At 34.9% G+C, this 13,345-nt stretch overlaps 2 protein-coding genes across 3 annotated transcripts; one reads left to right on the top strand and one right to left on the bottom strand.

Annotated features, from left to right (window-relative positions):
- Positions 1–405: 405 nt before the first annotated feature.
- tmem234 (transmembrane protein 234) lies at positions 406–3,207 on the top strand. The gene is made up of 5 exons (XM_032548207.1): positions 406–519; positions 1,347–1,498; positions 1,588–1,654; positions 2,476–2,568; positions 2,670–3,207. The coding sequence occupies exons 1-5, from the start codon at positions 507–509 to the stop codon at positions 2,777–2,779; spliced, it is 435 nt and encodes a 144-aa protein (XP_032404098.1). The 5' UTR covers positions 406–506; the 3' UTR covers positions 2,780–3,207.
- Positions 3,208–3,447: 240 nt separating this feature from the next.
- dcdc2b (doublecortin domain containing 2B) lies at positions 3,448–12,787 on the bottom strand. Of its 2 annotated transcripts, XM_032548205.1 has the most exons (14): positions 12,403–12,786; positions 11,968–12,238; positions 11,833–11,884; positions 9,561–9,631; positions 8,790–8,921; positions 8,019–8,153; positions 7,855–7,894; positions 7,207–7,272; positions 6,789–6,957; positions 6,178–6,287; positions 5,350–5,418; positions 5,120–5,176; positions 4,978–5,022; positions 3,448–4,346 (listed from the first exon to the last, which is right to left on the bottom strand). In XM_032548205.1, exons 2-14 carry the CDS (start codon positions 12,234–12,236, stop codon positions 4,254–4,256), a joined length of 1,308 nt encoding a protein of 435 aa, XP_032404096.1. In that variant the 5' UTR covers positions 12,237–12,238; positions 12,403–12,786; the 3' UTR covers positions 3,448–4,253. The 2 variants fall into 2 exon arrangements, with proteins under 2 accessions (XP_032404096.1, XP_032404097.1); XM_032548206.1 differs by lacking the exon at positions 4,978–5,022 and having other exon boundaries at positions 12,403–12,787.
- Between the last annotated feature and the right edge of the window lie 558 nt (positions 12,788–13,345).

Here is a 13,345-nt window from a genome sequence, read left to right as displayed (position 1 = left end):
ATTGTGCAATTTAATTATTGGATTTCACAAGACTCATTAATTTCCAAGTGTGCCACCAAAAGCTAGACAAAATGGCTAGAAATCAATTCCCTTATTATCCTCACATCTACAAAGAAACAATTTTGGATGACCTGACCCTTAAAAATGTCATGTTTAGCGCTCAAAGTGAGCTGCAAGAGGACAAATGTATTCATCAAACGATTGTTTCGGAGTTCCTGCGCCCTCTTGTGGAAGGACTAAGAACGAATGGTACATTCACGGGTACAAGTTAACAAAATAGCTAAATGGTATTTAGTGCAATAAAAATAAAGGCTGACGTGAAATTGATACAGTATTTCAACTGGTTTTATATTTTTTAATTAAAATACCATACACAGGCTACGCGAGAATATAAATAAATAAATAAATAAATAAATAAATGTCCGGTTGGTTTAAAATTATTAACGAACCAACCAGAGTGATCTTGAACGCAACTTTTAGGCGACTAAGATGCAGTTGACGTGACAATGGTGACCGTAGGTGAGTGGAATCGGTTCGATTGTTAATGTTTTAAAATACTATTAGCCATCTTTATAATTGACATTGGATTTGAGTTTATTCAAACGTTCAACTTTCTTTTTAGCTGGCTGGAAGGCTAACACAGACGATGCTTAGGAAGTAGCTTAGCTCCATCAGGTGTAGCGAGTTGCTAACTTCCTCTTGTTTCTGACGCTGAAGTTAGCATCCCAGCCGGTTTTTGACTAAAAGGCTATTTCACTATTTCTAACGAATCTGGCTTTGATTCGCTCTATTTTAAAATGTCTAAAGGTTAAATGTGTGTTAAATTGCTTCGTAGCCATGACCGTTTTTACATTTTGTAATTTTTAAATCTCGACAAAAATTACTCCACGAAACAGTCTTGGTGAAAGAAAGTTTATAAAAACTCAAAAAAGCTCATTTTGAAGTTTTTGTTCAACACGAACCACATAATTTCCAAAACTCAGATAGTTTTTAATTTCACTTATTTATTTTTTTAATTCAATACACGGTTGTATGTTTTGTTTTTGAAAACAGAAAAAGGGAAATTGTTGTGAAAACTTCCTTCGGTTTGCAAAAAACATAAAAAGAGCCATTTTAGTTTTGTTGCTTTTAGCTTTCTCATTATTTATGAAGCTTAAAAGCAATATTTTACTTAGTCTGCCATAGTGAAATATAATTCTGTGCAGGTTTGACTTAAGTAGCAGATGCTTCTTTCATTTTAGCTCCATTTTCATTGAACTGCAGAGTATTTTTTGATGTGAAGCAGCAGCTGTGTGATAATGAAGTAAACTGTGATATTGAGATGTAACTGTGTTGTGTGTTTGAAGCCGAGGTGCTGGGTTTGGTGCTGGTGTCGCTGCTGTGGGGCTGCACAAACCCTTTCCTGAAAAAAGGTTCAGAGGGGATAGAAAAAGTGACGGAAACCAACCGAGTCTTTCAGCTGCTCGCTGAAATCAAGTTTCTTCTTCTAAACATAAAGGTATGTGTAAAACTCTGAAATACTTTCTGTTTAATTGAAATCTTTATTATTATTTGCTGAACCTTTTATTTTATATATATTTTTTTTAGTATTTGGTCCCATTTCTAATAAACCAGAGTGGTTCTCTGGTTTATTTCTATACACTGTCAACAACTGGTAAGCAACAATTCAGAGGATATATAACTGATGTCTCATGTATACAACCGCATAAAGGCTGTTTTACATTTATTTAAAAAAGAGAGGAAATTTATGGCAAAAGAAATCTCTGAAATTTGCTAGAAAAAAACTCAGAAACTTTAAGATTTATCTCAGAAATCTTCTATTTAAAAAAATGACATTTCTGAGTTTGAAAAGTTTAATATGTTTTAGAAAAACTCAAAAATGTCCACGTCTTTTCTGGAAAATTATTTTCCCGACTTTTCAAACTCAGAATTTTCTAGTTTTTCCTGGAAACTTTTCTGAGATTATTTTATTTTTAAAATATATTTTTTCAAGCAAATATTTTACTTTTGAAACCCAGAATTTTCTAGACAATTTCTGAAATTAATCTTAAAATATAATTTTTTTTTTCTATCCAAATTTTAACTTTTCCAAATGAGAAATTTCTCCATATTTTTTTCTTCACATTTTTATTCGATAAATCTCAAATGATGATTTTCTTTTCTCACCAATTTTTGACTTTTCAAACTCAGAAATTTCCAAGATTTATTTAGAGAAATTCTGAGGTTTTTTTCTTGCAAATTTTCTACTTTTCAAACTGTTTTTTTTATTATTATCTCCATGTTTTTTATAGAAAATTGATCATAATAAAATAATAATAAAAAAAAATTCTAGCAAAACAATAAATTTCCATGCATTTTTTTTTTTTGAGATTTTAAGTGGACATTTCCTCCTCTTTTAGTTTTTTTGCATGTAGAATGGCCCTAATATGCGGCCAAACAAATACAGCTCAATAAATCGGAGCTTCTTCTATCCAGATTTGTCTCTTGCTGTTCCTGTGGCGAACTCTCTCACCTTCCTTTGCACTCTGCTGACGGGAAAGCTGCTGGGGGAAGAGTTTGGAGGCAAACGTGAGTCATATGTTCTGCTCCATCCTTTGCAGCATCTATTATTCACCGTTTTCGGTCTTCATGCGTCAGTAAAAATGTTTTTCCTCCACTTGATTCTGCAGGGGCCGTTGTGGGAATGTTCCTCACTATGACAGGCGTCACTCTGTGCGTTATAAGCTCCATCGAAGCCAAAGATACTGACAGACAGAACGAGAGCCAGCCTCAGCTCTGATGGAGATCAAGATTAAAGCAGTTGTTGAAGAAACGAAAAGCAAAGCTGCATCTGTAGGAGGACTGGAGGCAGAAAACGTCTCAGAAGAACAATCTCTTCCAGATTTACTCACGTTGGACTTCAAAAGGAGGAAGAGGAGGCGGGTTCACTCCAGAACTGGACTGGATTTATGGAGCTCACATAGAAAAAGATTTTTAGATTTTACTTCTGTGGGAGACGACAAAACTGTTTGAAAATGACCTTTGATACGTCACGCCCTGCTTTAACTAAATTATTTCCTCTTTTCCAAAGTCGGGGTAAAGAAACACTAATAAAACCAGCTGATAATTCTCTAAATGTTCTCCAGTCTCTTCTGAATTTCTGTGGATTTCCTGTTGGTTTCTCTGATTTTGTGTGGCATAAATTATTAAAATATTTTGGTGTAATTACCAATTGGTTCATTCTTATTTATGCAAATATTTCCGATAACCTATTTTCAAATGAAGGGTTAAGATTAGAATTTAGTGAATCTCATTTACTTTGTTTTAAATTAAAATAAAACAATTCACTCCATATTTATTTTTGACTAAATACCAGACTTTTATACATAAACATGACCAAGTAGCCTTTATTTTTTTAATTGCTGAGTTGACTTTATAAGAAATGTTACATTAAAAGGACAGCTGACATACAAAAGAATATCAACTTTTATTACATTATTTCATGGATTTAAGACACAAATGACTGTCATTTTAAATGTCATATATTTTAGTACTAAACTACTTTGACAGAAACTGCTTCCTCAGTCAAGCACACCTCATTTTTATTTGATTCAAACAAAAAAAATATTTTCTCATGTATTGAACTAACAATTTTCATACATTGGATGGGAAAAAAAATCACTTTCTATGACTTTTCATTGACTTTACTTCAGACATGATGCTCTCTACTTACTGCCAAACGTGAAAACAAAAAAACCAGAAAAAAAAATACAGACTTTATTCTGTAAAAAATTATATTTCAAGGGTGGAAAATTTGAGAAATTCTAGAATATTTGCTTTGAATGAAGAAGAGTGAACAACAATGGCATATATAAAAAAATTTGTTCACATTTGCATGTTCTTGTGCATTAATGGGTTTTCGGTTGACAGAGCAGCTCATATTGGATTATTTTGTGTTAAATTAAGATGCAGGGCTGAATGTTGGTCCCTGCAGATTTCAACACTTAATGTCTACAGAGTTACTCCTTTTAAACAGGATGAACAGATTTAATAATCTCACTTACAGAAGGTTTTTGTTTTTTTAGATTTGTTGGATTTTGATTCCCATTTATGTCTTATGATTAAAAAAAGACAAAATACAAACAAACCTTACTTTTCTCAGTATCACAGTTTAGATAGTACTCATTTCGTCAGAGATGGCATTAAGCTCCTGCAGGCTCTTCTGTCACAGGAAAGCATTAAAATCAGTAGAAAAGCAAAGTTTCTCCAGGATCTTATAGATGTGAAGTCGGCAGACTTGCCTGCTCTTCCCTGATCTTCCCCTCTGAGTGGGACGATGACGATTTCGGTTTCAGTTCAGCCTCTTTCTAAACACAAAAACAGAAACCTGTGATGAGTTTTCTACAACGCTGCCCTAGGACCACTGTAGATCTTGTTTTCCCAAGTAAGAGTACATTTTTGCAAAGAAACTCAGGAATTTCAGGAAGCTTCAAGACAAAACTCAGAATTTCTTTGAGGTTGAAAAGTTAATTTGTGAGAAATCTTTAGATTAATTCCAGAAATTATCAAGAAAAATGTGTAAATTCTAAATTCATAAACTCAAAAAATGAGATTAATTTCATATATTAAAAAAAAACTTGGAAAATTTCTGAGATCCAAAAATATATTTTTTAAAATTTTTATGAATTTCACAAATTTTCAGAAAAACCTTTCTATTTTTTCTTTTTAAATATGTGAAATCTCAATTTTTGTGTTTGTTTATTTTATTGACAACTTTGAAAAAACTCTAATATTAAAAAGAAAGATTTTTTTTCTAAAATATTTTAAATTAATCTCAATTTCTGTTTTTCTCACAAATGTACGACTTTTTGAGCTCAGACAATGTCCTTATTTTTTCCTGAAAATTTCTGAGTTTAATGTCCAAATTTCAGAGTTTTTTAGTGGAAATTTACTGTCCCTTGTCTCGTTACAGACAGACTGATGTGTGGGTGTTTATACCAGGATCTGAGCTGCTGACTCCTGCTTCTGTTCAGATGCTTTCACCTTTCATACACAAATAAATTATTTATGCATAAAAATCACAGTGACCCAGTCAAATAGGATTCATTTGGTAATATAAACACCCACTCTCTCACTCTACCTGCTTTCCACTGGGTTCCTGTTGATGCTTGTGCTGCTCTCTCTTTTCTGCATGTCTCTTCAGGGAGATTGATGTTTTTTAGTTAGAGAAACATACTTGCATTGTTCTTTTAACAGTAAATAAATAGATACAGTCTGGCCAGAAAACCTGGGATTAGGTGCTCTGTAATCACATTGAACAAAGAGTTATTTCCCTTTACTTTTTATTTATTACGATAAAACGGTGCCCACCTGTGGAGAGTTCTGCACCGGATCCTCCGTGTTGCTTAAGTCTTCATCTTCAACTATTTCTGCAACTCTCTTTAGGGAAACAATGAGAATCGGATTCAAATTTTATCCAAACCTCTGGCTTATGTCTTTTTTAATGTGGCCATATCAGAGCCATTGCAAATGGGTAAAAAGGAGTAAATTTACACCAAAATATGCCCTAGAAAAAAAAACAAGAAAATGTTTGAGTGGGAAGAGTAAAAAAAAATGCTGGAAAACTGAGAAATTCTCAGATTGATCTCTGAAATTTTCTGGAAAATCTTAGAAATTTCAGGACATTTTCAACTTTTGGAACTCAGAAAATTTCCAAAAGTCAAAGATTTTCTTGAGAATAAAAAAAAAAAATTCCAGTAAATTTTCAACTTTTCAAGCTCTTTTGATTATCCTCAAAATTTCAGGGGTTTTTTTCTAGTTCTGAAGTTCTGAAATGTCTGAGATAAATCTGAAAATTTCTAACTTTTTCTAGCAAATGTTTGACTTTTCAAGCTCAGAAATGTCCAATTTCTTTCTAGAAAACCTGTGATTAGATTAAGCTCAAAATTTCTGAGTTTATTTCTAGTAAACTTTCAACCGTTCAAGCTAGAAATGTCCTTGTTTTTTTTCTAGAAAATTACTGAGACTAATCTCAAAATGTCAGATTTATTTTGGCGAAATTTGCCCCTCTCATTTTTTCCTATCTATAATGGCCATTAAACACCTTGCTGCCTTTCAGGTAGCAGAAACTGAGTTTCATGAGTTTTATTTCACTGTAATTCAGACAGTATTTTGAAGTAATGAAACATGAATGCTAACCTGATCAACAGGCAGCTCCGTAGCCGTATTCTCGTCCTCCTGCACCTCCTCTGCACCTTGAGCCTCCTCTCTATTTGTCCTATCCTCTCCTTTGAGCACACCTGGCTTACCTGTAACAAATATATATATAATAGAATTTCTCAATAAAGGCTTCTGTTAGTTACATATTTTTAATTAAGTGAATAATTCTGCATTGACCATAATAAATGAAACACTGAACAAATGTTTTTATTAAATGTAAAGTTTCAATTGTTAACTTGTGTTTTATGACTTTGTATTTTTGTGTTTTTATAATGTAAAGCACTTTGAAATACCTTGTTGCTGAAATGCGCTACACAAATAAACATGACTGATTGCTTAAACTTTCAGAAAATGCATTGTTCCAGTTAGGTTCCAGTTCTATTTAGCTCCTATATCTTGCTGAATAGTTATTTGTAAGTTAGTTTTGTCTTATTTTAAGTGTAGTTAGATATTTGCAATAGAAACTAGACCAAAAATACTTTTGTGTTTTTGCAGTGTTGCATGTTAATTTTGTCTTTTACATTTGCTGTGATGTTTCAATGCGACAACGTGGTAAAATGTTCCGAGGGGCTTGGGTCAGATTTCCTAACCAGGTCCATCAGGGAGCAGCGGTCTGCTTTGCGTTCTGTTCTTGCGAACTTTGACAGGCCGGGCGAAGTATCCGGACGCCTCGTCTGCTCTCTCTCTCCTGCTCAGCTGCTGCGACGCCTGAAGAGCTGCAGCTTCATCTCCTGTTGACTTCACCCTCCGGCCATCGGACTGAAAGTCATGGCTTACAGTTCAATATGCATTTTGATACAAATATACAGATTTACACCTGAAGTTTCTCTCTGAATCTTTTGTTAAACTAACTAAAAAGCAGTCACAGCATCAGGTGGGACGCCAATGAGACAGGGAGAGCTTCTCCTTATTTTATAACTTTATTTCTTGAATTAATACAAGTTACAGCAACATTTAATTTTCCTCTTGGATCAGTTGTGTTTTTGAGTTGAATTAAGTTTGAACTACCTCTGGGGAGTTGAGGAGAGCTGAGTCACTGTACCGGTCTTCGGGACCGCTTCCTGCTTTTCTGTTCTGAGAGAAAAACAATTATTTGACCGACAAATATTCACAATTTACCTACACATGTCTACAGAAACTTGATGTCATCTACTATTCTGCTTTATGTTTTATAACTAATGCCTTTTTTCTGTGACAGTGTAGTAGGGCCATTAAATAGAAAAAAGTAGGAGTAAATTTCCACCAAAATACTCAAATTTGAGTTTAATCTCAGAAATGTTCTAGAAAAAAACATGGACATTTCTGAGTTTGAAGGAAAAAACATTCAACTTTTCAAACTCAAAAATGTCCTTATTTTTTCTATTAATTTAATTTTTTAAAATTTACTTTTTAAACTTTTTTTTGTTTTAAAAAATTTCTACAATTTTCTTTAAAAATGTTTGCCTTTTCAAAATCTGACATTTTCGTGTTATTTCTAGAAATTTTCTGTTTTTAATCTAAAAATTTTAGAGTATTTTTTAAATCTACTGATATCTACCAATACGCCGTCATACTTTTCACACACATCACTGTAGGCTGTACTCTTCTATTAAGTGTTAATCATTCATAATAAAATAAGGCAACTAATTAAACATCAAAGGTGATTTTTTTTTTAACCTGTGTTCTCCTCAGTAGTTTCCTCTTCTCAGGATAATGTCTAAAAACAACAAAAAGGAAGACTTGATCATTATTATTGGTTAGTTTTCCAGTTTTCCGATGCTTTATGGTGGAATGAAACAAGCATAAATCATCTCTAGACACATACAGATGATGTGAATTACCTCTCGGCAGCTTTTGAAACCAGCAGCTCCACATATGGAAGTTTCTTGAACCTTTCGGTTCCGACAGCAACGTAGCAGCGGCCGGTCTGCAACTCCCCAGCCGAGGAAACGGAGACTCCATCCAGAGAGCACAGCCTGCAAAGAAACGCCACCAAATCCCGGAGTACTGCGGCCATTGTAAGTGGTAAAAAAAGGAATACATTTCTGCAAAAAATCTCATAATTTTCCAGGGAAAAAAACAAGAAAATTTCTGAATATGAAAAGTCAAGAATTTGCTAGAAAAAATTCAAAATTTTAAGATTAATTTCCAAAATATAATAGAAATAAATCAAGGAAAATTCTGACGATGAAAGGTTAATAATTTGATACAAAAAATATACATTTTAAAGATTAATTTCAGAAATTTTCTGGAAAAAACCAAGAACACTTCTGAGTTTGAAAAGCTGAGAATTTGCTAGAAAAAACTCAGAAATGATGAGTAACCTCAGAGATTTTGGGGAAAAACATAGGGAAATTTCTGAGTTTGATAAGTCTAAAATTTTCGAGGAAAAAACCCCAGAAAAATTCTGAAATGAATCTCAGAAATATTCTAGAAAAATGTAAAAAATTTTGGAAATTTTTGAGTTTCAAAAGTAAACAATTTTAAACTTTTCAAACTCAGAAATTCCCATTTTTTTTCTAGAAAATTTCAGAGATTTTTTGCCAGAAATTTTCTACTTCTGTTCTATTTATGTTTGCATTCGGAGGACTGCGTGTTGTGCTCCGTCTGACCTGCGCACCGCTCCAGTCCGTAAGCTGACTTTCTCGGTGATCAGACTCAGGATCTGATCCAGGTCCTGCTGCAAACTCCGAGGAATGATGAACCGGAAAGGTGGACACAGAAGATCTCCATTACGGAATACACTGAGCAGAGACGTTAAAAAGAGAGGAATACATTTTGAAAAGTTTCCAGTGAAAAATGTGGCCATTTGATAAGATACTAAACTCAATTTATTTTAAAATAAGAGTCAAATTATATACTATATCAGTGATTAAGTACAAAAAAACTTCTTCTCTGCAGGTAAACTCCAAAATTTTGTTTCTTCACATCACTGGTTGACAAAGATTTTTATTTTACATCTTAATTTTAATTAATCCATTCATTTTTTTAAATAATTTTCAAATATGAATTAAGTCTGTTCAATCCATCGTCCAAAAAAAGGAAACATGGTGGTGGCAGTATCATGGTGTGGGGAATCAGAGTTTCAACATGAAATATTCCAAAGTAAAAAAATTGTTATTGTGGGTCTGAAAAACAGATGTTCTCCTTTAAAATAAAGTTTTAACTCAGAAAAGCTGGATGCAAATGCACACCACACTTTTCAGTTTTTATTTGAAAAAAAAACTTTTAAAAACATTTACTGTTTTCTTTGCCACTGAATATTTATGAACTATTTTTGTGCCTTTCACATAAAATCCCAATAAACTATTTTTAATTTTGTGATCGTCAGATAAGAAAATAGGAAAAATGTTAAATGAGTATAAAAGATTTGTCAAACATACTGTATAATGCAAGGAACAGGAATAAACTTCCTCCATTTGGCTGAAATGTTGGGCCTCTGGATGACTTTTACCTGGAGGCGATATTTAGAAAATCAAATGCAGAACATCACAGTCTGACCAATTTAAACACCACTCATTGCATTTACACCGTCTCCATTCTCCAGATCCATATCCATCCCAGCAAACTCACTTTCCACAAACGCATAATGACTCCTTAGATATTCTGCTCATGTAAACTCAAGTGCGGCAGCCATGGAAACTACGCTCGCTCTAACCGTCCTTAGATGGCATATTTACCTACCGTCTCTGATTTGAGTTATCCTCTCAAAGATCTTTCACATAAAAGCAATCAGACGCAAATATGTGGCTGATATCAGAACAAAGAAGCCGTTCTGTATTTAATCCTCTGTGAGGTCGCACTCGTTTTATTAATTTACGCCCAGTCTGACCATCACACCAAGCCTGCCTGGACTCGCACATGGCCCTGATAGGATTGTGTGAGAAGCGGATTAAATGAACACACACACGTTTATTACACGTCTCCACGGTAACCACAACACTGGCATGTAAGACTTTAAAACCCACTGACTCTGGTTAAAAATCCAAATGAAAGAGTCACACATTTATTCCTGAATGTTTTATGGTTTTCACAAAACACCAACAGATTACGACCAACAGCAAAGAAGCTGCTCAGAATACAAACAAGCAACAAAACACAAGAGTTTCTCTTCTTACTGACGAACTTACTGGTCACAAAAGGCTGACCCATTTATAACTGATAGGCAAATAAGAGCTTATCTCAGTAACTGAACACATTAAAGTTACTTTCATATTTGATTTATCTAGTTTTTAGACACAGTAGGCAACATAAGTGCTGAAGGAATCAACATTTTTCCCCAATCAACATATTTATAATAGAGTTTTTATAAGACATTTTTGCAGCAGAGGTTAGTAACAACTCAAGCAGTTGAAGTAAACAAAGAAATTGAAACAAATATGGCTCGCTGCACAAGACTCCACTGATGAAGAAAAAGCTCAGGTTTGGTTAAAGTTTGCTGCAAAACATTTGGACACATCATTAAACAACTGGGAGAATATATTCTGCTTGGATGTCATCGTACACACCATGTTTGTCGAAGGAATGACATAAAAACACTAAAAGTGTTTTTTGTTTTCAACATATGGTAATTAGGCAGGACTCATGTAAGAAAAGGAGAAATGTGCCATGACATTCTTGACAAAGCAGACAAAGATCCAAAGCGAACAGCCAAGAAAACTCTCGGTTAGTTTCACAGTAATAAGAACATAAAGAAGCTGTAATGACCCATTTAAACTCTGATTTCAATCCAATTGAAAATATATGAGAAGAACTGAAGATCTCAAAAACCTTTGGGATTTAAAAACAGTAACATATTTTCACAAAGTGTCTTTAATAATTTCCCTATGTACCATTCCACTTTAGCTCTCTTAAAGGGGACCTATAATGCTTCCTTGAATAGGTTAGGATAGATCTATGGTCTACACAAAACATGTCCATTACACTTTTTGCACAAAATTATTCTTAGATAATGAGATTTTAGTCTGCTCAGTTCATAATGAACCTTAATTAACTTTAAATCCAAATAAAGTGACAAAAGGCCTCGCCCCTCCAAACCAACGTTTACACTCGCACGTGACAATGGCTGCAAACAGATGCACAATTATACAACCGTGCATCGTTGAAAAGCAAACGTGGAGCCTCGTGCACAATCAACAAGAATGCAGCAAGTCAACAACAAAAATACTTGTCCTTTCCAGCAGCCATTGAAAACCAGCTGACCAAACATGCTGGAGCTCAGCTTGGGTTGCTAAGTAACAGGCGGAGTTACGCTGGGGTTACTAGGTAACGAGACAGTGGCTGCTGATTTGTGACGTTACATTCTGGAGGTTTTTGAAACGGCAGCTCATTTTCCTGAAACCAAAACAGATTAACTTATTGCCAAACAATAGTTGCAAGGTGTTTTTAAAATTCTTGGGCTGTTTTTAGAGGACATGGAAACCGAAATAAAAGTGTAAAAATGTGCAAAATGAGAATTTTTTCCCCTTGAACTTTATTTCTGAGTGATTTTACCACCCGTATGAGTTTCTTTGTATTAGCTTCATCTTATCAACAGGATGGAAAAGGTTAATGTGTTCAATACTTTACTTGTCTTGTGCTGCAATCCCCTTAGTTAGAGTGTTGTTAATGAATGATGGATAGTGCAGGAGGCCACATTAGAAATGACAAGCCTACCTGTGCTTCATTACGAACCCCAGGCTGCTTTTTTAACCCTGCATGCAGATAGCTGTAACAAAACAGAACATAGTGATGTTCTCTGGGAGATTAAGAATCAGAAAGTTCTCTGATAGAAATGTTTTTTGTACTCACTCCAGTTTCTTGAACCTCTCGAAGCCGGCAGCGACGTACTGCGCTCCCGTCTGGAGGTCCTGGAGGCCTGAGACCCTGTGGCCCTGCCTTGGGGTGTACAAGGTCCTGACAGCCAGCGGGGCGCCGATGCTCTGGGTCACCTCGTTCAGAAAGACCTCCATGGTGGCCAACTGACGCTGGTTGACCACAAACCTGCGTCCGCCGAAGAAGGGGTCTCCATTCCTGAACACCACCACGTTTTTGACCGGCGCGGCAGTGCTGGCAGCCATTTCTGAACGACGTCCATTTATTAAAGGGAAATATTAATAAACTCTCACCACACATCTATTCTAAATCCCAAAACAGCACATTGTTTTCAAAACATTGTTCAGCAGCTACACATTTTTACACAAATTACCCTCTGATTTAACTGCAGCAAACAGTTTAGTGACAAACCTGCAGGAGGACGAGGTTCAGCACAGCCAAATGTGGAAATCGATCCCTTCTGCTGCTGTGGTCCGTCTAGACTCCCGCTCCCCACGTTCTGCTCCGATCTCTGCCCCACTCTCTCGCGGACACTACTACTACTTTGACGGCGGTGAGTATTTCCTGGTTGCCATGGCAGCAGGGCCAGCAAGGGCTGGCTCTGTGGGCCAAACCATCGACAGAAACCACAACAAAAGCGAGTGACAGAGGAGGGGAGAGTGGGTGGGTCTCTGCGCTGTGGGCTGAATCAATAAGATAACCTCCACACCTGTTCATCTGTTCTCCAAAAACGATTATTAAATAAGTTTGGGACACAGAGAACATTCAAATATACAAAACTAACAGCAGGTTTTTAGACCTACAACTCCAATAGGAAGTTTAAATACATTTATAATGGGTATAAACTTCATTAGTCAGAAGTTCTGTAACTAACGACTATTTTAGTAATCAATCATTCTGATGATTAATCGATTACTTGTATAAAAAATTTTGAATATACTGCAGATTTTTCATTCAACCACCTAAGCGGTTTTTACATTAAATACATTAAAAGATGCAAATAAATAGTGCAAAACCTTACTAAAATAAGAAAATAAACATTTATGACCTAAAACTCATCAACATATCATTCCTTTAGTGTACGCTTGTAGCAAAACATATTTCTAACATCAACATGTGAAAAGTCACATCAACACAGCGTAGGGCTAATTTAATAATAATTATTTTTGCTGTTAGCTGATTAGTAATTGGATAGCAAAAGATGCTTACTAGGATTTTTTTGTTACAAAATTTGAACCAGATGAAGCTAAAACTGGTAGAACATATTTATAGAAATTTTTTTTTTTATCTTAAACGCAAATATATATTTTTTGTACAGTTTTAGCTTACTTGCTGCTCTCAGTATGTTGTTTTT

This window comes from Xiphophorus hellerii, chromosome 19 (genome assembly GCF_003331165.1).
Source record: "Xiphophorus hellerii strain 12219 chromosome 19, Xiphophorus_hellerii-4.1, whole genome shotgun sequence".
In the NCBI taxonomy this organism is placed as follows: Eukaryota; Metazoa; Chordata; class Actinopteri; order Cyprinodontiformes; family Poeciliidae; genus Xiphophorus; species Xiphophorus hellerii.
This window is presented reverse-complemented; position numbering and strand designations above follow the sequence as displayed.